At 36.1% G+C, this 25,941-nt stretch overlaps 1 protein-coding gene across 4 annotated transcripts in view; it reads right to left on the bottom strand.

The window, feature by feature from the left end:
* Positions 1-2,388: 2,388 nt before the first annotated feature.
* WASF1 (WASP family member 1) overlaps positions 2,389-25,941 on the bottom strand; it is a 94,336-nt gene continuing 70,783 nt past the window's right edge. For 3 of the 4 annotated variants that reach the window (XM_033418665.2, XM_033418666.2, XM_004264728.4), the window contains 7 exons: positions 23,138-23,272; positions 10,493-10,646; positions 9,307-9,424; positions 7,658-7,830; positions 5,855-6,034; positions 4,111-4,739; positions 2,389-3,248 (listed from right to left, as the gene is read on the bottom strand). In XM_033418665.2, the coding sequence (XP_033274556.1) occupies positions 3,091-3,248; positions 4,111-4,739; positions 5,855-6,034; positions 7,658-7,830; positions 9,307-9,424; positions 10,493-10,646; positions 23,138-23,272 (1,547 nt within the window). In that variant the 3' untranslated portion in view covers positions 2,389-3,090. The remainder of the gene's footprint in view (positions 3,249-4,110; positions 4,740-5,854; positions 6,035-7,657; positions 7,831-9,306; positions 9,425-10,492; positions 10,647-23,137; positions 23,273-25,941) is intronic. The other variant, XM_033418667.2, reaches the window with a different exon arrangement.

The raw sequence follows: 25,941 nt of genomic DNA, 5'->3' as shown, positions 1-25,941 counted from the left end.
GGATGTGAGATTGTTGTTGAAGAAAAAGGGTAGGGCTTTTTAAAAGTGGAAATAAAGGGTAGTGTCTCATAATTTACAGAACACAACTGAAATGAACATTTTTCTTATTTATCTTTAATACATATTTATAATATGAAAATGCTTCAGAAGTCATCTCATCTGCCCAAATAGATTATAAATTATGAAAAGTAGTAGTTATAGCTTAAAACACCTTATAAATCTGCAGCTTACAAATATCCCTTACTTAGGAAAAGTTATAGACACACTTCCTTTCCCTCCATAGTGACTGAATTTCATCCCAAATTCCACTGCTGCTAAGTATTTTCCTCCCCTTCTTTTGTCCCACCATTATTGGGAAGGGGAAGGAACAGTGTTACAAAAAAAAAAAAAAAAGAATGTCAGAGGGACTGACAGTTTCAAGGAGGTAGAGTATATGCAGAAAATAAAGATCAAATAAATTAAGAACTAAACAGTGTTTGTTAGATTTGGTAATATGGAGGTAAATGGGTGACTTCAACCATAACAAGTGAAGCCAATTATTTCTCCACAATATGTAATTAATTTTTTCTGACTCTATGCTTATGCATGACCTTGTGGAACAGTAACATAATTCAATAAGAAAGAAAATAGTCATTACCCAGTAACTTTCATTCTTCTTAGGGTATTAAAATTAGCTACTGAATGATTTGCTCCAAAAGTCTCTCATCAAGGTTAAGTTGAATACTAGACTGAAAAGTTATTTTGATTTTAAAATAAATACTACATGTATGGCCTCTTCAGCCTGTGGGCACTTTCTTATCTTCTAGGAATGTTCTGAAAAACAAACAAAAAAAACTATCATAAACTATTTAGGATATACACTGCCAGGCTTTACAACAGATCCACTTCTATTGTTAAGTTTGGGATTGACATGTACACATTGCTATATTTAAAATAGATAACCAGCAAGGACCTACTGTATAGCACAGGGAACGCTGCTCGATAGTCTGCAATAACCTAAATGGGAAAAGAATTTGAAATAGAATAGATACATGTATGTGTATAACTGAATCACTCTGCTGTACACCTGAAACTAACACAACATTGTTAATTAACTATGCTCCAATATAAAATAAAAAATTAAAAAAAAAAAGACAAAAAGAAATCCTCAACCATTTCCTTTTGTATCTCCTTAACTGCACCAATACCAGTATCATTCCCTTTTTAGTTACCTGGCCACAATTGAGCTTTACAAAAACTATCTACTAGCTACTGCCTTTTGATCATAAGCACCTTGGAAAGACAAACTTTAAATTTTGGCATATTTTCTGGAGTTAAGTTCAACAATATACAGTTTTGTAAGGTGGGAAGGAAACTCAAATGGCTATCTAATCTCTTGTTCTAGGTCTAGGCAAATCTACCTAAAAGCAAATCTTTTTTTAAAGCCATTGGGAAATGTTTTTTGTGTCCAAACCGTATTGCTATTGGAGGACTTAGTTCATCATTCCTCTTCTACAAGGATTACAGATCATTAGTTAGCTACCTAAAACCCCCTCAAATTAGCAGGTTACCAATGACCTCATGTTTCAGCTATCTATTGCCACAATGCTATGCGAAATAATCCACCTCAAAGCTTAGGTGTAAGACAATAAACATTTATTTTTACTCATGAATTTATAGGTCAGCTGAACAGTTCTTCTGGGCTGGGCTAATTTTAGCTATGCTTGCTCATCTGTCTACAGTCAGCCAGCAGGTGAGCTTGCAATTGGCTCATCTAAGTTGGCCTCACTTGGGATAGTTCTCTGCATAAGGTTTCTGAACTTCTAGCAGGCTCGGCCGAGCTTACTTTTTCCACATGTTTTTGGCTAAAACAAGTCTCAGGACACTCAGATTCAAAGCGGGTGGTAACAGAACCCATCTTTTGATGGGAGTAGCTGGGATAGAGGGATCCCTCTATTGATGGGATAGAAGCAAGGATGAAGATTACAGTCACTTTTATAGTCAAACAACCAAAGCCTCATTTAGTCTTTTCTTCATACTAAATAATCTGATATTGATGCTGCTTCCCGTTCATCCCTGAATCTGGACTGTGTAAACATTAACAACTAATTTTATCATTGCAAAACATAATTTCAAGAATGCTGTTAAACTGAAGTCAAGATGTGCTGAAATTAGAGAGCAAGTTGAGATTTTAATTTAAGAGCATAAGGAGTTGAAAAATACTGACTTTTGACTTTAGGAAAAAATGACATAAAAGCTACCTTATGCACTAGACAATATGAGTCTGTACAATTAAGAGGAAATTATACAGCTTAAGTAGTTTTTAAGTTTTTCATTGACTACTTAGAGCCTACTTTATATGATATGATAAACTATCAGAAAGTTTTATTCAAAGAGGTAACACCCATGAACCTTTAAAATGAACCATTTATTAAATCAGACTGTTATTCTTAACAGTTATGTAAGTTACATGGTTTATGTCAGAGTATTTCACATGGAAAATTTTTAAACTCTTATAGGCAAGCAAAATTGTACCACACAATATATAAGTAGGAAGGGGATACTGCTAAACATTCAAATAAGGCAAGTATTTTAAAACAATAAAACAATAATTAAAAATTCAAGCATTCCTTTAAGAGAATTCAATACTACAAGCTAAATGTACTTTCTGAGTGTATTCATATAAAGGTAGTGTTTCTTCTTTTAAAACGTCAGGAAATGGAATAAGGCTCATTAACAGATACAGCTGCCCTCAAGATTTTTAATCTCAGTTGCTCTCTTTAAATTAAAATTCACAAAGTGCACAATTAAGATATATCAAAAAACTGAATCAGCTACTCTAATAACAGCTGTCCATGCTTAATACTTAGTGGTTTATTTGACCAAATGATGCCTTTTCAGGGAAAAATAAAAAAAGATAAGCCACTGTAAAACATTTAGTTTGAAATGTATGCTAATATTTTTCTTAGAAATCAAAAATTATGGAGGAAAAGGGTTATTTACCTTAAGGAAAAGAAAGCAAAACACTGGAATGACCAAACATTTTCAAAGAACAAGCACCACAAAGGACATTTGCATTCGGTTTTGTAATATTTATCAATGCATTTTTTCTTACTCCAACCAATCTACTTCATCAAATTCTGAATCATCTTCTGAATCACTGTATTCCACAGCAATACGGCGGGACAGGATGGTGGCAACATCATTTTCAATGCGTTCGTGTTTAGCTTCCTGTTCACGCTGCTCTTCGACTTTTCGTAGCTGAATACCTGATATAGTAAATCCAAACCATTCATTGTAAACCAAAATACTAGATATTATTAGATATTATTAATCGAATAAATTCAAATACACATGAGAAATACTAACAGGAAAATAAAAAGCAAGATCTATTAAAAAGAATTTGAAGATTTGATGAAACTTACCACATACCCCAGTGGATGTCTATAGTTTATTTAGCCATTATGGTCTATTGTGCTTCCCTACTCACCACCTCCTAAAGTTAACCAGGTGATACATTTCTTTTGTTTGTTACCTCTACGGTCAAATAAATTAAACATCGTTGAGCATATTTTCTGTGGCTTTGTTCTCCCCAGTACTTGAGGGAAAGGCACTATTATTCATTCTATACTGTTACTGCCTGGCATATAGTAGGAAACGTTGGCTGAATAAATAAATGAATGTGACAGGTTGTTCCTTTGTTACTAAGGCAGGAACCTTAATCCTTTAAAGGTATTGGTAAAGCAAGTGTCACTTACATATCAAATGGACAGCCTTAACACTGAAGAAAATACCATTTTAAAAGGAGTTATATATATTGAATATAATATTTACAAAGGGTTTTAACTAAATTTTCTATAACATTTAAGTCTGATACTTTTAATTTCTCATTCATTCAATAAACATTTCAAGAACACCTACTAAGTATGAAAATAAAATGATTAATGTGACATATTTTCTTGAAAAAGACTTAAAATATAAATTGAACATAGCTTTACTTTCTAAAGATCACTTGTACAAAAACATGAGCATCTAAACTTTTATAAATGAAGAAAACATTATTGTCTCCAATATTTAGAAAAGTTCTAATGCTACCATTGCAATGCTTTTAACGGCTCTTGAGAAAATTACCTTTTCGTATTGCTTCCAGAAGTACACTTCTGGCATCACTGATTACAGGTAGGGTTGATGGATGACGCTTTGGCTCAGAAGCAGGTATAATTTGTGATGGAGGAGATGGAGGCATTAATGGAACATGGGGACCTGGGGCAATAGATGGAGTTGGATGTAGCCCAGAGGGAGGATGAGCAAGAGCTGCAACTGAGACAGGTGATGATGGTCGAATGCCAGGTGGAGGCAGAGGAGGCGGTGGTGGGGGCGGAGGCAGCCCCTGGACTTCTCCTTGTGGGAGTGGGTGAACTGGTACAGTCTCGCATACTGGGGCAGCTCTAGCTACCGGTGGAGAGGGCTGTACTAGAGGAGGTGCAATTGGAGGAGGAGCTGGGTGAAGAACTCCAGGGGCAATCTGAAGAGGAGCTGGAGGCGGTGGTACTGCTGGAGCTTGCAAAGCAGTGGTTGGAGGTGGAGGTGGGGGAGGTACTGGTGGGGGGGGAGTCGAAGTCATTGAAGCTCTTAATGAAGAAGTTGACAAGGCAGATGGAAGAGGTGGTGGAGGAGGTGGTGGGGCGGCGCTCACAAACACAGGTGTCCTGCCTGTAGCTGGTGACTGGGGACGATTTTCTATCAAACCTGTAGCAGAACTGAAATGATAAAGAGATCCCAGCAAGTTACTTAAAGAGAAAAAACTAACCACACAAAACATAAATGGCTACCAGTAATTCTATCAAGGTAGAGGCATTAACATGTTCCTATAAAAATTAAAAATTCTTCAGCAATATTTAGAATGAAATGAGAACTAAAAGTACACTAACAAGAAAATCAATACGTGGCGCTTTGATTTATAATATTCTAAACGATCTCATCCTCTCATGCAACTTTCATATCCACTCGAGCATTTTATCCTTCCTTTGATAAAATGCTCAGTTTTACACTGGGATATGAGTCTTCATAATGACTCAACATTTATCATATTACAACATTTGTATTGCTATACCTGTGGCCAAAACAATACTGTATTTGTATTGAAGCTATTAAGACTCATTATATGTCATTTCAGTTAAATCAATGACAACTAATTACAAACCACAAAAGGAAATTTATGCCCCTCTTCCTTGCTGAGGATGGAACATCAAATGAGTCAGTAATATAAGATTGATCTTTTTAACTGGAAATTGTAAAGCTGATCTCTATTTCTCTATAAAAAAAAATTATAATGTGGATAACAGTGGACAAAATGAAACTTCAAAAAGCTTTACTAAAAGATTATTATAAGCAATTGCCTATTCTCTCTCAAATTCTTAGAGTATTTCCCCTAATATTAAATTAACATTTATAATCAAGTCTTTGGTTCCCATTTCTTTGTCCCTAACCACATACCAAAAATTCTTAATTTTTATTAATATATTGCAGATCATGTGCTTGATAACAAAGCTATAATAAAATGAAACACACTTTAATCTTTAAGTTATCATTAGCTAAAATTTCCCAAGAGAATGTGTCAGCTCTTATGAGAGGCTGGCAAACTACGGATCAAATCTGACCCGATCCCTGTACTTGTAAATAAAGTTTTGTTGAAACACAAACATATTCATTTATTTATGTATAGTCCATGGCTGCTTTCATTCAACAATGGCAGAGTTGAGTAGTTGTGACAGAAGCCATATGTCCTAAAGCCGAAAACATTTATTATATGGGCCTTTAAAGAAAAAGGTTACCAACATCTGAGATGAAACATCATGTGCTTGTTCTGACATACCTGATACAGGTGGGTATGGGTTTTGCATCTCCTGCTCCATGCACTGGTGGAGGTGGAGGTGGTTCATGTGGTCTGACTAAGACCCTTTCCTCAGCTCTCGTCAGAAGCTCACTCATCTGACTAAACGGCAAGGCAGAAAGCGAGTAAGATCCATCCATATGATCCACATATGTCTGCGGTCTAAAAAATACATACAGTATCAGTGTATTTTTCTTGAATTATTGGTGAAGTAAAATGTTCTACATGAGCTATTGAAGGTTTATCCTTTGAATGCCAATATTTTAACTACTTTAAGAAACTTCTTTCAGAAATTTATTACATTCATCCTGCTTTTAAAACACAGAATGCTGCTCACAACGCAACCTTTCCTTGCTGATTCAGGTTATTATGATGACCTTCAGTTATTTTATTATTTTATAATATAATACTAATTCAATTCACAAGGGTGAAAAGTATTACTTTCATAATCTGATAAACAAGAAAAGAAAATAACTTTCAGCCAATTGTGTTCAAAGCTATCTGCCTCTATTTAATTTTTTTCTTTACAATAAGATGCCAATGACAAGCTAGAATATGAAAACTGGAATTTTCTACCACCAGAATATCCTGCTGTTCTTTTAAACCTAAATGACTTCCAAGTGTCTGGCACCCAAGGGAGATAGGTCTGTGATACCAGTAGCACAGACATGGCTAACTACATTGTTTTTGTCTTTTTGCTGTTTTCAAAGGTGCTAGGGTACTCAGAAAATAGCTGCGTAACATAATAACATGTGACTTAAGTCAGATTTAAGCAAAATTTTAGATACCTTGAGCATGTGAAGACATAAATATTTACTGACTGTAGTGCATGCTGGAGACAAAGCTGGATTTAAAAGATGTGTACAAAGCAAGTTAGAAATTATTATATTTACACAACTGGCTAGGCTCAATACCTCAATCACTTAACGGTGATTAGAAATAAATGTCTGTCTACAGATTATTAATTCTTTAAAAAATCAATCCTTTCAGTCTCTTTCTTTCAGTACTACATATGGATAGTACCTTATATGTATATTACTCCTAAAATAGGCCAAAATAATTTACACTTATGACCCAATAATTTACATGTATTATTCGAAAGAAAGTCTTAAGTTCTTTTCCATTCAAAAATCAATAACTATAAAACATATAATAATAACTATAATCAACTGTACACAAATCTCTTCACAGAGAGATGCTAGTATAATGTTTGTTAGGGTTGCATATTAGTTAGATAGGGTCCCTGGCCACTGAGAAAGGAAAAGGACCTATTGCGTATTTCTGCAAAAGGGGATGAGTAATTTTGTTTTGAAAGTCCTGATATATCTGAGGTGGAAGATGTGGCATAGAAAGGAAGTCAGGGGAAAGAAAAAGGAACAAAATATAACCCCCTTCCAACTCCTATTTTATATGCAGTGAATCAATAATACTTCAAAAAAAAAATCCAGACCCCATTACTCTATTATGAAATTCTAACAGACTCTGCCTGAACTACTGAGAGTGAGCTGAGACCTCATATGAAAGTTAAAACATCGAAGATCATCTACTCCAACCACTTCTTTCTACAGATGAGAAAACTGAAGTCCGGGTACAAAAATGATCTGCCCAAGATCAGACTTCAATAGGCTCACAATGGTCAGGGTTTCAAAATCAACTCAATACTTATAGAACAGAGTCTGTCAATTCAACAGTTCAGGACCTAAGACTTAGACATATAGATATTAGAAATAAAGCCAGTGTTTTACCATTAATTTTGTTTAAAAAAACAAACAAAAGAAAATAAACCTTGTTTCAAAATGAGAGGCTGGGCCATTAGCAACTTCAATATGCTTATGTAAGAGATTAGCATCATCTTCAGCCAGCTCTGGACCTTGGGCCAGCTTCTGCCATTCTCTCCGCCTGTCATGAGGTGCTCTTGGCACTTTTTCTGGTTCATGAGGACGATCTAGATTTTTCTGCTATAACAGATGTATTGAAACAAAGCCAAATGCTGAAGTACTACGTTTTTAAAAAGAGGTTATAACAACGAAAATAGAATTCTAACATCAGTATTGAAAAAGACAATGTCATCATAATATAGTAAAAGTAACAGAGATACAGTTCATTTGTGCATTCAGAGTTAAATCTTAGCTAGTTTGTTTGTAATCCCACTTTCGAATGCTTTTTTAACCTTTAAATGAAATTGATGTATCAGATAAAAATAGTATGTCTACATAATAAAACTTGAGGTCAGAAAGTCCTTTCAGATGAAAACAGATTCATCAACTCTGCTCCCACATTATTAGTTTTTGCTATAATGAGTGAAATTTCTACAATTAAAGGCACTGCCTACCTCTAGCCAAAACCTGAAAATTTACTAAGGTTATATTATCTGAGAAACGACTAATTAGCTAGCCAATACATTAGAAAAAAATCCAATTACCCAATTAAACCATAATAACTGTCACTCAACAGAAAATAGGGTATTTGAAAAATAAAACAAAAAGTGATTCCAACTGTGGGAGAAAAAGTATAGAAAGAAACCAAAGGGGCCAAGCAGGTAACATACGTGAATAAAAAGAGCCAGATATAAGATGAGGCCTGCACTGAACTAGACGGGTATGTCCATCTAAGGCATTCCAGTTCAAAAATTTAAAAACCACTGTGTTTGTCAAACAAAACTGCTTGCAGGCATAGTCTGGGCTACCAGTCACCAGTCTGCAAACTCTGGCTAGAACACTGGTACACTGTCTAGTGCAGAAAATAATAACATGTAGGCATTTTGGGGAAGAGCAGGGAGAGCAGAGATAGCTATAGAAGAAACAGAGGGATGATAAAGACAAACTTTGCCACCTTCATAATTCTGCCTAAATCCAACTTTGCTTCCTCCTTCTATATTTCTAGTTATCATTAACATGGAATAAAACAGATCCAAGTGAATTTTATTAGAAAGTAGAAAATGATAATACAGCAGACAGGTAACAGGAATTTAGTGAGACTGTTATAAGCTTTCCATTTAGGATATGCTCTGTGGTAAGAAAATATTAACTTAATCTACTTTACCAATATCTGTACAATATTCCTTTGTTCTGCTTTAGCAGAATGCCTTTCTTTTCCCTGGACCACTTAGTTCTTATTTGTTCGTCAAGATTCATTATAAGCTTTGTTGAAGTGTTTATCAGCCCCGTCCTCCCTAAAGCAGGTGCTATTTTGTGCTACTCAAACCCTCCATGCATACCTCTCTGTTAGGTGGGTATTTATCACACCATATTATAATAACCTAATTGTTCATTTGCTCCCCATTAGACTGTGATCTTTCTGCGTGGTTATAAAGACTTCAGTATTTGACCATATGGACCAAATAAAATAAAACTGTCAAAGTACAGAATTAATAAAGTCCCACATATGCAACAAATCACAAATACATGAAAACTAACTTCAATTTTTTGAAATACCTTCTGCTTCCTCTTTTCCTTCCTCTTATCCTCCGTATCTTGTAACATTTTTTCTTTCCATAGATCAAAGAAATATGAAGGATTGGTATAAAACTTCAAACCTTCTTTACCATCATCTCTGAAGTATAAAATATCAATTAAAATATACATTAGTAAGACTTAGAGAGGCAATAGGAATAGAAGTAATTTTACTAAAATTGTTTCCTCTTACATTAACAAAATATAGCATGTGTAAAAATATTGGCAAAATAAATGAGAATATGCACCAATAGAACATTTCTCACAAATCAGACAGGAAACTTCTGGAAAACCAGAAGTTTTTCAGAGTTGGTATTAATAATTTAAAGGTACAACTGGACAATTTTCATCCCTAACTTCTGCTGAATGCCAAGTTTTCTATAAGTCCTGTGGGAAATTCCAGTAATTACAAATGATTCTGCCAAAGAGAAAAGCCTGAAAGGACAACAGAACAGAGAAACTATACAGGGTTTCTGCCAATACTCTAATTTACTTATCATCTTACCAAATCCAAAAAATATCACCAAATAGTCATTCTAATAGTAATAGTTATATCCAATGCCTTGCATACTGACAAATAGTTTCAAATAACTATCCAAATACCATTTTATTCAGGACACGTGTTGTGCCTCTTAAATCACCCATTTAACAATTCATGTGAAAGACTCCAAAGAAAGGCTGAATAAGTCCAGAGTTTTTAAATGGTAAAAAAAATTTAAAAACAGATACTACATATTCAATACACAGATATTTAATGCAAAGATCAAGAGTAGACAAGAACCAGAAAAAAACAATATTTTATTAATGTGGTGGGATTTTGAACTCTTTATTTTTTCTTTTCCATCTAATTAGAAATTAAATTAAAAAGACAATAACAACTCCTTGTCTCTTCATATTCATGTTTGCCATTGGCTTTTCTTAAAAACACCTGTCAAAACAACTCCTTTGAGTAAGTCTTGTTTTTTGTATGCCCAAACCTTGGGAACTCACCTAGTGAATAAAGCAAAGGTTTTCTAAAGGTGGTGGATAAGGAGGGTTCTCTGCATTGCTCAGGAGACCAGTGAAATAAAAAATGTTTGGGGATTTAGCATTTAAAGGTAGACTGCTACATATCTGAACTTGAAGTCTGAAATAAATAACCGGCCTTCTTACTTATTAGCGTACTGACCTGTAAGGAGTGAGTATATTGAGAGGTGGAGGCTGTTCACAAACATCGTACGTCTCCTGTAATGGAACAGGCAAAGTCCTGCGGTCGAAAAGCTGCTGATCTTGAACTGTAGAACTTCGGAAAGCTTTTCTCATGGTTATATCTTGCAAAGACACTAAAACAAAAATCCAAAATGTATTGTTTTATTTTACTAAGATGATTTAACATAAGGACAAATTCATATACCGTATTTGTTTAAAAGTCAGAAGGTCATGACTGTTAGTGGCTTATGAATCAGGAACCATATTTTAAATGTTCTATCACTATATGCCACATCATTTTGTGCTTTATTTTTCCAATTAGATGGGTTTTAATGCAACCTCTGATTTCTAAGGCTCTAATGACACCTGAAGCATATGCTACATTTCCCATCAAGTGCACCTTTTCCTTTTCTCTCCTTGCCGTCCCCAGTCCCCACCAACCTACATTTTCCTCTTTTTTTCTATAATCTTTTTTCCATCTCCCTTTATTACTTTTATTTAGCTTATACCAATAACACTGAAGGAACTACTTAGTTATCAGTGGCATTCTGGGCTAAATGCACTATTGCCCTCTATGCTTTAAGTATGCTATAAGTATGATACATGGACTATAAAGTTAAAACAAACTTATTGTAAAGAAAATTAAGTTTTCAAGTACTGGGCAATCTGTACTGTTGTCTATTTCACTTATCTTTTATCTTGTTCTATAAGGGTCTTCAATTAACTACAAGTTCTTGAAGACTGAGGCTATCTTGTACATTAGTTTCTCCAGTAAGTTAACACAGCCCCATCATACATATGAGGATTTAAAATAACTTCATTTGCTCAGTTTCTTTTGGACTGTGCAGCATGTTAAAATAAAAAATTTACCAAAATACTAGATTTTTAACTCTTAGAGTGATTTCTTGATATTAAAAAATTAGGTGATTTTTTAACATATCTAATATGGGTTTTAGTACAAATGCCTTATACCATAGAAAGGTCAGTATTAAATAATCATAACAATTCTTAAATTATTTTTCTCCCTAAAATAGTATCTCTTTCATCCTTACAAATAAAATTCACTCAACATGAATGTTTGGGTCTATGAAATAAGTGGAGCAATGAGGCTGGCTATGCAATAGCCACAACATGACTGCATTCCCAGCAATTCTACTTCTGACTTAAAAACACCAAAATAAAATTCAGAGAAGGAAAAAAAGTTTTTTTCCCACTATCACTAAAGAGTAGTATGAGAGATACTTAATGAGTATAAACTATAGTGTTAGATGCTTTCACTAATTTTTACTTAAGCTTTATAACAATTTAATGGGATAGGAATTATTATTCCATTTTTAAACATAAGAAAATAGAAAATATTATATAACTGGCCCAAGGTAAAATGGTTAATAAGCAGTAGAGCCAGAACAGAAAACGCAGATCTGTCTGCCTTTGAGGCTAATCTCTCTGCCACAGTACCACATGCTGTTCCTCTGGCTCCTATCAGAAGTGGCCTCTGTTTTCTGCAATCAAAATGGATCAATTTTTGCCACCCTCCTACCCCACTTATTAACTCTAAGTATGAAACCTAGTGTTTGATTTCCCAAAACTGTCTTAGTAAAGGATATAAAGAACATGTAAAGTAATAAGCATTTTTCTATCTTCAGCTCCTTTCATTTATCATTTCTCTCATTTGTTAACAGACCAATGTGACAAAGCCCCTTCCAGTTGCCAACAATGACATCTGATATTACTTAGTGTTATATAACACAGTAAGTCAGCACAATATGTTTGTAAACATAACTGAATTAAAGATAATGGTACAGAGCTTTGTTTAAAGACTCAGTTTTTTACCCTTTCTAAATTACTGTTACTTACTATTTAATGGTAATTAAAAATCCCAAAATATTGATATTACATTCTATAATTTATTATTCTACTCATAATGTTATTTTATGTGAACTTTAACTGAGTTAAAAAATCTAGGTAAAATAACTTTGAAAATTCCTCTATTCAACATCCCCATGACAATTTCAAATTAAGTAGTTCAACGTTTTAGATTCTGAATTCTTTCCCAATGCTCCATATAATTTTAAAGGAAACTGAATAATTCTGATAGTTGTTGGCACATTAAGAATTTTTTAAAACACTTAAACACACCTTAAGTTATTTACTAGTATCTGTATTTTCATTTTCAATTTTAATGGGAATGCTAAAATACCTGTTAAAATTTAACAGTATTTTCAAACTAAATATTAATTTTTATTTGTTACATAAAAGAACTGCCTGTATATTTCTATATTTTTAGATGAAATGTACTTGTAACTTACATGTTTAAATTATTTAAAAAAGAAATTTTGGATATAAATGACATATTTGAAAGTATGGCCATAAATTTTTTTTTAATATTAGCAATGATTTTTATCTCAAGAATTTCATGACGTATAACAATATACATTGTATACATTATAATATACACAAACATGTTTCAAGGGATACCACCAGTAAAAAACAACCGACAGAATGAGAGAAAATCTTTTCAAATCATAAGATTTGGGACTTGGATCCAGAATATATATAGAATTTGCGTAACTCAACAATCACAAGAAAAATAATCCGAATTAAAAATGGGAAAAGGATCTGAACAGATATTTCTCCAAAGAAGATACACAAATGGCCAGTAAGTCATTTAAACCCTGTTTTGTTTTTTTCTTTTGTTTTTTTAAGTTAAGTTTTATTATTCTTTTTATTAATTTTTTTTTTTACATTTATACATCACTGTGAATTACATTTGACTGTAGTTTTATTAAAGGAAGAAACACATTTTTACTATCTATTTCTGTTAGATTTTTGGTACAATGTAAAGTCAGGTTATAGATCCAGCCCTTTGCACAAAAATAGAATCATTTTTGTCTTAGTTGCTTTTAACTGAACTAGTTGCAGTTGTCAACATTTAAAAACAAGAGGTAAGAGATAAAAATCTAGATACCTGGCTTCTTGGACAAAAGAAAGATCTGGCATGACTACACTGACTTCACCTCATTTCATGTCACCCACATGCCAACAATCTGCTCCCTGTTTTGTACACAGTCTCAAAATCGCGCACTTGGTCCACTTCACTCAGAGTAACCTGGGTGTAAATCCTGGTTTTAAGTCCTAGCTCCACCACTTTCCTGCTTGGAGACTCGATTCTAAGTGGCTTATAAGCCATGAGAAGATGCTCAACATCATTAGTCATCAGGCAAATGCCAATACATTCTACAAAATGAACCAATATTGAAAACATTAGGCTTAGAAAGAAGCCAGTCACAAAAGACCATATATTGCATGATTCCATTTATTTGAAATGTCCAGAATAGGCAAATCCATAGAGACAGAAAGCAGATTAGTGATTGCTGGAGGCTACGGAGAAGGGGAGATGGGAAGTAACTACTGTTGGATATAGGGTTTCTTTTTGGGGTGAGGAAAATGTTCTAAAACTGACTGTGGTGATAGTTGCATAACTCGGTGAGAATACTAAAAACCACTGAATCATACACTTTAACTTTAGACGAGTTAATTGTAGGGTGTATGAAATATATTTCAATAAAGCTGTTTTTTTTTTAAAGTACTGTCTTGGTTTTTTCTCATATCCAGACCTATGAGTTTATATCTTTGCATGTAGAGGAAACTTAGCATAGTTAAGTACTCACCTCTCCTTATTCAGGCATTAAATTATGTCAGAAGTTGGTTCAATCACTAAAACAGCCATCATTATATTCTACCTTTTGCTTTTTTCAGCGATATCCTTTAATTTTTTTTTTTTCGGTACACGGGCCTCTCACTGTTGTGGCCTCTCCCGTTGCGGAGCACAGGCTCCGGACGCGCAGGCTCAGCAGCCATGGCTCACGGGCCCAGCCGCTCCGCGGCATGTGGGATCTTCCCGGACCAGGGCACGAACCCGCGTCCCCTGCATCGGCAGGCGGACTCGCAACCACTGCGCCACCAGGGAAGCCCTCCTTTAATATTTTTACTGTTCAAGTTTAGATCTATTATATAACTTACATTTATAATAAAAATGTTATTCCACAAAAAATATTTTGAACAGAGGATTATAAGAGATTCACATTAAATAATACTCTAGGGTAGATAAGTGAAAATTATGTTCTTAGTAGTTTCAGTTTTCCTTCTTAAAAAATAAAACAGAAAGAGGCATTTGAGAAACACCACCACTCAATGTTTTCTATCAAGGCATGAAATGTTTTACCACTAAACTTTCTACCATTATTATTTTTTTAAACCTAATATCCCTAGCTTAATATCTCAGCATAGAACACTTTTGTCCTATATACTGGCAATTTGGGAACTTTTTTTTTCTTTTGGAAATGTTGATTTAAATTGGGAAGTAACATTGAAAGAACGAGATCAGATTCTAGCAGTTTAGCAATATGCACACACACAAGTATATTAAAAGGAATTGCATTCTTAAACAATCAAACCTAAGAATTTCAGGTAATTTTCAAATTATTTCTAAGACAAATGTATACAAACAAATTATAAGAGAGAAAAGACAAAGAAACTGGAGGAAGAGTCTCGCCAAAAAAATTTTATGTCAAAAAATGAAGAGCTATTTAATATACAAAAAGAAGAGGTAAAAAAGGGGAAAAAAAGCTTCCCTGGTGGCGCAGTGGTTGAGAGTCCGCCTGCCGATGCAGGGGACACAGGTTTGTGCCCCGGTCCGGGAAGATCCCACATGCTGCGGAGCGGCTGGGCCCGTGAGCCATGGCCGCTGAGCCTGCGTGTCCAGAGCTTGTGCTCCACAACGGGAGAGGCCACAACAGTGAGAGACCCACGTACCGCAAAAAAAAAAAAAAAAAAGAAAAAAGAAAAAAAGAGGAGAAAACCCAGGAGACTCATGCTAATGGTATTTATACATAAGCCACCAATCTATTACAACATGTACAACAAAGGTCGGGGGTAAAAAAGTTGTGTAGTAAATTCCTTTTTTTTTTTAACATCACTATTGGAGTATAATTGCTTTACAGTGGTGTGTTAGTTTCTGCTGTATAACAAAGTGAATCAGTTATACATATACAAATATCCCCATATCTCCTCCCTCTTGCATCTCCCTCCCACCCTCCCTATCCCACCCCTCTAGGTGGACACAAAGTACCGAGCTGATCTCCCTGACTACGCAGCTGTTTCCCACTACCTATTTTACATTTGGTAGTATATATATGTCCATGACACTCTCTCACTTCATCCCAGGTTACCCTTCCCCCTCCCCATGTCCTCATGTCCATTCTCTACATCTGTGTCTTTATTCCTGTCATGCCATTAGGTTCTTCAGAACCAGTTTTTTTTTTTTATTTTAGGATTCCACATATATATGTGTTAGCATATGGTATTTGTTTTTCTCTCTGAATTACTTCACTCTGTATGACAATCTCTATGTCCATTCACCTCACTACAAATAACTCAGTTTCATTTCTTTTTATGGCTGAGTAATATTCCATTGTATATATGTGCCACATCTTCTTTATCCATTCATCTGTCGATGGACACTTAGGTTGATTCCATGTCCTGGCTACTGTAATAGAGCTGCAATGAACACTGTGGTACATGACTCTTTTTCAACTATGGTTTCCTCAGGGTATGTGCCCAGTATTGGGATTGCTGGGTCATATGGTAGTTCTACTTTTAGTTTTTCAAGGAACCTCCATATTGTTTCCAATAGCGGCTGTATCACTTTACATTCCACCAGCAGTGCAACAGGGTTCCCTTTTCTCCACACCCTCTCCAGCATTTATTGTTTCTAGATTTTTTGATTTTGGCCATTCTGACTGGTGTGAGGTTATACCTCGTTGTAGTTTTGATTTGCATTTCTCTAATGATTAATGATGTTGAGCATCCTTTCATGTGTTTGTTGGCAGTCTGTATATCTTTTCTGGAGAAATGTCTATTTAGGTCTTCTGCCCATTTTTGGATTGGGTTGTTTGTTTTTTGTTATTGAGCTGCAGGAGCTGCTTGTATATGCTGGAGATTAATCCTTTGCTAGGTGCTTCATTTGCAAATGTTTTCTCCCATTCTGAGGGTTGTCTTTTGGTCTTCTTTATGGTTTCCTTTGCTGTGCAAAAGCTTTGAAGTTCAATTAGGTCCCATTTGTTTATTTTTATTTCCATTTCTCTAGGAGGTGGGTCAGAAAGGATCTTGCTGTGATTTATGTCATAGAGTGTTCTGCCTATGTTTTCCTCTAAGAGTTTGATAGTTCCTGGCCTTACATTTAGACCTCTAATCCATTTTGAGCTTATTTTTGTGTATGGTGTTAGTGAGTGTTCTAATCTCACACTTTTACATGTACCTGTCCAGTTTTCCCAGCACCACTTATTGAAGAGGCTGTCCTTTCTCCACTGTACATTCCTGCCTCCTTTATCAAAGATAAGGTGACCATATGTGCATGGATTTATCTCTGGGCTTTCTATCCTGTTCCATTGATCTATATTTCTGTTTTTGTGCCAGTACCATACTGTCTTGATTACTGCAGCTTTGTAGTATTGTCTGAAGTCAGGGAGCCTGATTTCTCCAGCTCCAGTTTTCATTGTCAAGATTGCTTTGGCTATTTGGGGTCTTTTGTGTTTCCATACAAATTGTGAAATTTTTTGTTCTAGTTCTGTGAAAAATGCCAGTGGTAGTTTGATAGGGATTGTATTGAATCTGTAGATTGCTTTGGGTGGAAGAGTCATTTTCACAATGTTGATTCTTCCAATCCAAGAACATGGTATATCTCTCCACCTGTTTGTATCATCTTTAATTTCTTTCATCAGTGTTTTGTAATTTTCTGCATACAGATCTTTTGTCTCCTTAGGTAGGTTTATTCCTAGGTATTTTATTCTTTTTGTTGCAATGGTAAATGGGAGTGTTTTCTTGATTTCATTTTCAGATTTTTCATCATTAGTGTATAGGAATACCAGAGATTTCTGTGCATAAATTTTGTATCCTGCTACTTTACCAGATTCATTGATTAGCTCTAATAGTTTTCTGGTAGCATCTTTGGCATTCTCTATGTATAGTACCATGTCATCTGCAAACAGTGACAGCTTTACTTCTTCTTTTCCAATTTGGATTCCTTTTATTTCTTTTTCTTCTCTGATTGCTGTGGCTAAAACTTGCAAAACTATGTTGAATAATAGTGGTGAGAGTGGGCAACCTTGTCTTATTCCTGATCTAAGTGGAAATGGTTTCAGTTTTTCACCATTGAGGACAGTGTTGGCTGTGGGTTTGTCATATATGGCCTTTATTATGTTGAAGAAAGTTCCCTCTATGCCTACTTTCTGCAGGGTTTTTAAAATAAATGGGTGTTGAATTTTGTCGAAAGCTTTCTCTGCATCTATTGAGATGATCATATGGTTTTTCTCCTTCAATTTGTTAATATGGTGTATCACATTGATTGTTTTGCATATATTGAAGAATCCTTGCATTCCTGGAATAAACCCCACTTGATCATGGTGTATGATCCTTTTAATGTGCTGTTGGATTCTGTTTGCTAGTATTTTGTTGATGATTTTTGCATCTATGTTCATCAGTGATACTGGCCTGTAGTTTTCTTTCTTTGTGACATCTTTGTCTGGTTTTGGTATCAGGGTGATGGTGGCCTCGTAGAATGAGTTTGGGAGTGTTCCTCCCTCTGATATATTTTGGAAGAGTTTGAGAAGGATAGGTGTTAGCTCTCCTCTAAATGTTTGATAGAATTCGCCTGTGAAGCCATCTGGTCCTGGGCTTTTGTTTGTTGGCAGATTTTTAATCACAGTCTCAATTTCAGTGCTTGTGATTGGTCTGTTCATATTTTCTCTTTCTTCCTGATTCAGTCTTGGCAGGTTGTGCATTTCTAAGTATTTGTCCATTTCTTCCAGGTTGTCCATTTTATTGGCATAGAGTTGCTTGTAGTAATCTCTCAGGATCTTTTGTATTTCTGCAGTGTCAGTTGTTACTTCTCCTTTTTCATTTTTAATTCTATTGATTTGAGTCTGCTCCCTTTTTTTCTTGATGAGTCTGGCTAATGGTTTATCAATTTTGTTTATCTTCTCAAAGAACCAGGTTTTAGTTTTATTGATCTTTGCTGTTGTTTCCTTCATTTCTTTTTCATTTATTTCTGATCTGATCTTTATGATTTCTTTCCTTCTGCTAACTTTGGGGGTTTTTTGTTCTTCTTTCTCTAATTGCTTTAGGTGGAAGGTTAGGTTGTTTATTTGAGATGTTTCTTGTTTCTTAAGGTAGGATTGTATTGCTATAAACTTCCCTCTTAGAACTGCTTTTGCTGCATCCCATAGGTTTTGGGTCATCGTGTCTCCACTGTCATTTGTTTCTAGGTATTTTTTGATTTCATCTTTGATTTCTTCAGTGGTCACTTCATTATTAAGTAGTTTATTGTTTAGCCTCCGTGTGTTTGTATTTTTTACAGGTCTTTTCCTGTAATTGATATCTAGTCACATAGCATTGTAGTCAGAAAAGATACTTGATACAATTTTAATTTTCTTAAATTGACCAAGCCTTGATTTGTGACCCAAGATATGATCTATCCTGGAGAATGTTCCATGAGCACTTGAGAAGAAAGTGTATTCTGTAGTTTTTGGATGGAATGTCCTATAAATATCAGTTAAGTCCTACTGGTCTAGTGTGTCGTTTAAGGCTTGGGTTTCATTATTTATGTTCATTTTGGATGACCTGTCCATTGGTGAAAGTGGGGTGTTAAAGTCTCCTAATTTTATTGTGTTACGGTCGATTTCCCCTTTTATGGCTGTTAGCATTTGCCTTATGTATTGAGATGCTCCTCTTTTGGGTGCATAAATATTTACAATTGTTATATCTTCTTCTTGGATTGATCCCTTGATCATTATGTAGCATCCTTCTTTGTCTCTTGTAATAGTTTATATTTTAAAGTCTACTTTGTCTGATATGAGAATTGCTACTCCAGCTTTCTTTTTATTTCCATTTGTATGGAATATCTTTTTCCAACCCCTTTCAGTCTGTATATGTCCCTAGGTCTGAAGTAGGTTTCTTGTAGACAGCATATATACGGGTCTTGTTTTTGTATCCATTCAACCAGTCTATGTCTTTTGGTTGGAGCATTTAATCCATTTACATTTAATATAGTTATCTATATCTATGTTCCTATTATCATTTTCTTGATTGTTTTGTTGGTATTTTCCTTCTCTTGTGTTTACTGCCTAGAGAAGCTCCTTTAGCATTTGTTGTAAAGCTGGTTTGGTGGTGCTGAATTCTCTTAGCTTTTGCTGGTCTGTAATGGTTTTAATTTCTCCATTGAATATGAATGAGATCCTTGCTGGATAATCTTTGTTGTAGATTTTTCCCTTTCATCACTTTAAATATGTCCTGTCACTACCTTCTGGCTTGTAGAGTTCCTGCTGAAAGATCAGCTGTTAACCTTATCGGGATTCCCTTGTATGTTATTTGTTGCTTCTCCTTTGCTGCTTTTTTTTCTTTGTATTTAATTTTTAATAGTTTGATTAATATGTGTCTTGGCATGTTCCTCCTTGGATTTATCCTGTATGGGACTCTCTGCACTTCCTGGACTTGACTATTTCCTTTCCCATGTTAGGGAAGTTTACAACTATAGTCTCTTCAAATATATTCTCAGTCCCTCTCTTTTCTCTTCTTCTTCTGGGACCCCTATAATTCGAATGTTGGTGCGTTTAATGTTGTCCCAGAGGTCTCTGAGACTGTCCTCAATTCTTTTCATTCTTTTTCTTTATTCTACTCTTTGGTAGTTATTTCCACTATTTTGTCTTCCAGGTCACTTATCTGTTCTTCTGCCTCAGTTATTCTGCTACTGATTCCTTCTAGAGAATTTTTAATTTCATTTATTGTGTTGTTCATCATTGTTTGTTTGCTCTTTAGTTCTTCCAGGTCCTTTTTAAACATTTCTTGTATTTTCTCCATTCTATTTGCAAGATTTTGGATCATCTTTACTCTCATTACTGTGCATTCTTTTTCAGGTAGACTGCCTATTTCCTCTTCATTTGTTTGGTCTGGTGGGTTTTTACGTTGCTCCTTCATCTGCCGTGTATTTATCTGTCTTATCATTTTGCTTAAGTTACTGTGTTTGTGGTCTCCTTTTTGCAGGTTGCAGGTTCGTAGTTCCTGTTGTTTTTGGTGTCTGCTCCCAGTGGGTAAGGTTGGTTCAGTGGGCTGTGTAGGCTTCCTGGTGGGGGGGGACTTGTGTCTGTGTTTTGGTGGATGAGGCTGGATCTTGCCTTTCTGGTGGGCAGGACTGAGTCCATTGGTGTGTTTTGGGGTGTCTGTGACCTTATTATGATTTTAGGCAGCCTCTCTGCTCATGGGTGGCGTTGTGTTCCTGTCCTGCTAGTTGTTTGGTATAGGGTGCCCAGCACTGTAGCCTGCTGGTCCTTGAGTGGAGCTGGGTCTTAACGTTGAGATGGAGATCTATGGGAGAGCTTTCACTGATATTATGTGGGGCTGTGAGGTCTCTGATGGACCAATGTCCTGAACTTGGCTCTCCCACCTCAGAGGCTCAAGCCTGACACCTGGCTGGAGCATCAAGATCCTGTCAGCCACACAGCTCAGAATAAAAGGGAGGAAAAAAAAAAAGAAATAAAGATAAAATAAAAATAAAATAAAGTTATTAAAATTAAAAAATTATTATTAAAAATAAAAAAGCAGGGCTTCCCTGCTGGCGCAGTGGTTGAGTCCGCCTGCTGATATAGGGGACGCGGGTTTGTGCCCCGGTCCGGGAAGATCCCACATGCCGCGGAGCGGCTGGGCCCGTGAGCCGTGGCCACTAAGCCTGCGCGTCCGGAGCCTGTGCTCCGCAATGGGAGAGGCCACAGCAGTGAGAGGCCCGTGTACCACAAAAAAAAAAAAAAAAAAAAAAGTAATAGAAAAAAGAAAGAAAGAAGAGAGCAACGAAGCCAAAAAACAAATCTACCAATGATAAGTGCTAAAAACTATATGACAAAATAAAAACAAACAAAAAAAAACGGGCAGAACCCTAGGACAAATGGTAAAAGCAAAGCTATACAGACAAAATCACACAAAGAAGCACAGACATAGACACTCAGAAAAAAAGGAAAAAAAATACATATATTAAGAAAAAAAAGGAAGAGAGCAACCAAATCAATAAACAAATCTACCAATGTTAATAAGCTCTAAATACTAAACTGAGATAAACATAAAACCAGAAACAAATTAGATGTAGAAAGCAAACCCCAAGTCTATAGTTCCTCCCAAAGTCCACTGCCTCAATTTTGGGATGATTCGTTGTCTATTCCGGTATTCCACAGGTTCAGGGTATGTCAAGTTGATTGTGGAGATTTAATTTACTGCTCATGAGGCTGCTGGGAGAGATTTCCCTTTCTCTTGTTTGTTTGCAGAGCTCCTGGGGTTCAGCTTTGGATTTGGACCCGCTCCTGCGTATAGGTCATCTGAAGGCATCTGTTCCCCACCCAGACAGCATGTGGTTAAAGCAGCAGCTGATTAAGGGGCTGTGGCTCACTCAGGCCACTGGGAGGGAGGGCTACGGAATGCAGGGCGAGCCTGCAGCAGCAGAGACTGGCATGACGTTGCAACAGGCTGAGGCATGCTGTGTGTTCTCCTGGGGAAGTTGTCCCTGGATCACGGGACCCTGGCAGTGGCAGGCTGCAGAGGCTCCTGGGAGGGGAGGTGTGGATAGTGACCTGTGCTTGTACGAAGGCTTCTTGGTGGCTGCAGCAGCAGCCTTAGCATCTCATGCCCATCTCTGGCGTCCGTGCTGATAGCCGCGGCTTGCGCCCATCTCTGGAGTTCGTTTACGTGGTGCTCTGAATCCCCTCTCCTCGCACACCCCGAAACAATGGTCTCTTGCCTCTTCTGCAGCTCCAGACTTTTTCCCAGACTCCCTCCCAGCTAGATGTGGCACACTAGCCCCTTCAGGCTGTGTTCACGCAGCCAACCCCAGTCCTCTCCCTCGGATCTGACCTCCAAAGCCCAAGCCTCAGCTCCCAGCCCCCACCTGTGCTGGCGGGTGAGCAGACAAGCCTCTCAGGCTGGTGAGTGCTGGTTGACACTGATTCTCTGTGCGGGAATCTCTCCGCTTTGCCCTCTGCACCCCTGTTGCTGCATTCTCCTCCGTGGCTCTGAAGCTTCACCCCCCCGCCCACCCCTCATCTCCTCCAGTGAAGGGGCTTCCTAGTGTGTGGAAAGTTTGCCTCCTTCACAGCTCCCTCCCAGAGGGGCAAATCTCGTCCCTATTCTTTTGTCTGTCTTTTCTTTTTTCTTTTGCCCTACCCAGGTACATGGGGAGTTTCTTGCCTTTTGGGAGGTCTGAGGTTTTCTGCCAGCGTTCAGTAGGTGTTCTGTAGGAGTTGTTCCACACGTAGATGTATTTCCGATGTATTTGTGGAGAAGAAGGTGATCTCCACGTCTTACTCCTCTGCCATCTTGAAGGTCTCCCCCTGCCCCCCGAGGTGTAGTAAATTCATGTTTTGTGTGTGTGTGTGTGTGTGTGTGTATGTTTCTTTCATTAATTGAAGCACATTTCTCCCAGTTGTTTTTTTTTAATAAATTCATGTATAATAGTGTTCTTAAATATATCACTCATCCCACCTAACCAAAAACATACATGTGAAAGAAAATATAACATGAATAAACTTACATTCTTCTTCTTTAGGATCAAGCTGTGTAACACTAACAGATAAACGGTCCACACGTTCTTGTAATGAGTTAACTCTGAAGGAAAAACTATGTGCCTCATTGAATAATTCTCCAAATATATCTTCAGCATATTTACCTAAGCAAAAATGAAGCATATACCATAAAAGTTAATGTTATCTGAGATAAATATCAAACAATTTAACATTTAAAAACGCTGCCCCAATGAATTTGGTATTTACTTGAAAGTAGTTTAAATTTTAAACCCATCCTAAAGTAATCCAACTGTGACAGAGTGAGAAGAAAACACAAACCCTGGGAAATACAGTTTTAGATACTAGCTCTACCACTTCCTGGTAGGTGACTTGTGGCTAAGGAAATACTCTCCTGCTTTATCCCTATCTACACCTGTTGAGGGTTAGAGAGGTTATAATGTAAAGTACACATAAATAATACATCTCTAATCCCAATTCAGCAGTCATAAACAGACTGTACACTAGAACCGAATTTCAGGCCAAGTGGCAGAATCCAAGATATTTCATAAACCTAGTAGATGACCTAATCTCAGGTACACCCAAAATACAGATCCTGAAAATTTATGAGAGATATTTTATATTTTCTCTCATTCTAGTTTCTTAAAACATCATAAATCTAAAATCACTGAATTCCTCTAGTCATGTAAATTTCCATTACTGTAAAGAATAAGCCAAAATAATCCCATTCTAAAAGGAGAAATAAAAATTTCTATCTAGTAAATAAGCCAGGGAGAAGTTTTAGATGACCTATAATTTTAAAATGTTCAAGTGTATTTAGAACATATAAATAAATGCTCACAATATAAAGATAAGTCAATCACTATCTATACCTTTGAATAAAAAAAAATTGATGGTCTTCCTAAATCAAGACATTTTAGACCCAAGCGTACAGTCTAGGTTAAATGTAGCTCAACAGTAAGCTCTATAGAGTCCTGTAACAGGGTACTAAATACTTATAGAATGAATTCATTAATCCCACCAGTTTACATTTGAACAATGGCTGTCTTTTTTTCAAAGCACTTCAATATATTATCAGTTAAATCAACAAAGGTTTACTGAGGGCTCACCCTGTGCCTGGTAGGTGTATTTCTTACTGAAGACACCAAGAAATAAAACATAAAATACCTGTCCTAGAAGATTTTATAATCTTTAGGAAAAAAATCATAACTTTAATCTCTCTATAATAAATTAAGAGAAAAAGGATAATTTTGTATATATTCATTCGCTCACATATATTCTTTAAGCCAAAATGACTGGGAATGTCTTATGTGCCAGACTGTGTACCAGATCCTGGAGATATAAAAATGATTGGACGAAGTTCTCTGCCACTGACGGGTTTTGAACAGAGGGAGAAACAAATATTTAAATAAACGTGAAAACCAATTTAATAAATAAGTCCAAATCTTTGTTCCATTCACTTTGAGGCCTTGACATCAATTTCCTCACCCATAAAACAGGAATAAAAATATCTCCTTCAAAGAAGTTATAAGAAAAGGAGAAAAAAGAAGGAGAGGATGGGGTGCAATTGTAGAGTACCTGATACAGGATAGGGGCTCAACAACAGGCAGCTCTTACTATAAAACGACGTAAAAGTCACAAAGCACAGAGAAAGAAGCATCTAAACGTTTGGGTGTGGGATGGTATTAGAGACACTTCCAGAGGCACAGAGTTTCTCTGGCAGATAAGGGAAGCATTCCATACATTTATTCATCAAATGTTAGGGATACAGAGATGGAAGAGACAATTTTAAACCTAAAAGAACTTAGTTTAATACACGGATCTTTAAGTTATAGTCTGTATACCACCTGAAATTACATGCAGATTTTTAATGCATTTGCATTTTTCTGGAAAGAGGGCCCACAGATTTTTCTTTTTTTTAACAGATTTTTTAAAAAGAGTTTACACTTTCCCCACCTCAGGTTTAAGCACCAAAGCACTGCAGTGGGTAAGATAAACAACCCCATCTGTTCTCTTTTCATATTCCTTCTTACTTTCCACATCTACCTCCTCCTTCCCTCCCAGAGACAGGTGAAAGGAATAAAGTTCACAATGTAAAACTAATTGTGTATGATCTGAATTTCAACTAACCTTACATTTATTATACTATGTCTCTACTCAAGAATCTATGAGGTCTCATTACCTCTGATGTTAAAATCTAAATCCTCTCAGCTAACACTGTCCTCCATAATCAAGCTCCACCTTACATGTCTAATATCATTTGTCCCTTTAATCCCCCTCATATATTTATTTTTGCCTCCATGCATCTGCCTACTTCTACATGCAAGTTGAAATGCCTTCCTTCTTCATTCATCTCCAGTTTCCAAATTCTTTTGTTCCTTAAAGGCCCAATTCAATTCATATTTCATTCAGCAAGCCTCCTCTAATGACTTCACCTATGCCTATCTCCCTTTTCTCAGTTCCTATAATCTAAAACTCCTGATTTTAATTATATACATGCTCACACTGTTTGAAACTCACAGAATTCATAATATTAGACTCTTCAACTAAATGGGGTATGTTCTTTTTGGACAAGAAACATGTACCTTTATCACACAGCAAAATATTCAGTGTTATCTGTCCATTGTCTATCTATTATCTAATTAGTCTTATAGAGCCAATCTATTTATCCACCCTCTCACCCATCTACTTTCCTATCTATCTGTCAAATTTTCTATGATTGAGAACAAGAAGTAGGCTCTATCAGCTCATCTTGGTAGCATGAACTGACCATATTCAATAAGAGAAAGGCCTTGGGAAAAGAAAATGTAAAAGA

Source organism: Orcinus orca, chromosome 12 (genome assembly GCF_937001465.1).
Source record: "Orcinus orca chromosome 12, mOrcOrc1.1, whole genome shotgun sequence".
In the NCBI taxonomy this organism is placed as follows: Eukaryota; Metazoa; Chordata; class Mammalia; order Artiodactyla; family Delphinidae; genus Orcinus; species Orcinus orca.
The sequence above is the reverse complement of the archived record's forward strand: the minus strand, read 5'-3'. Positions and strand labels throughout refer to the sequence as shown.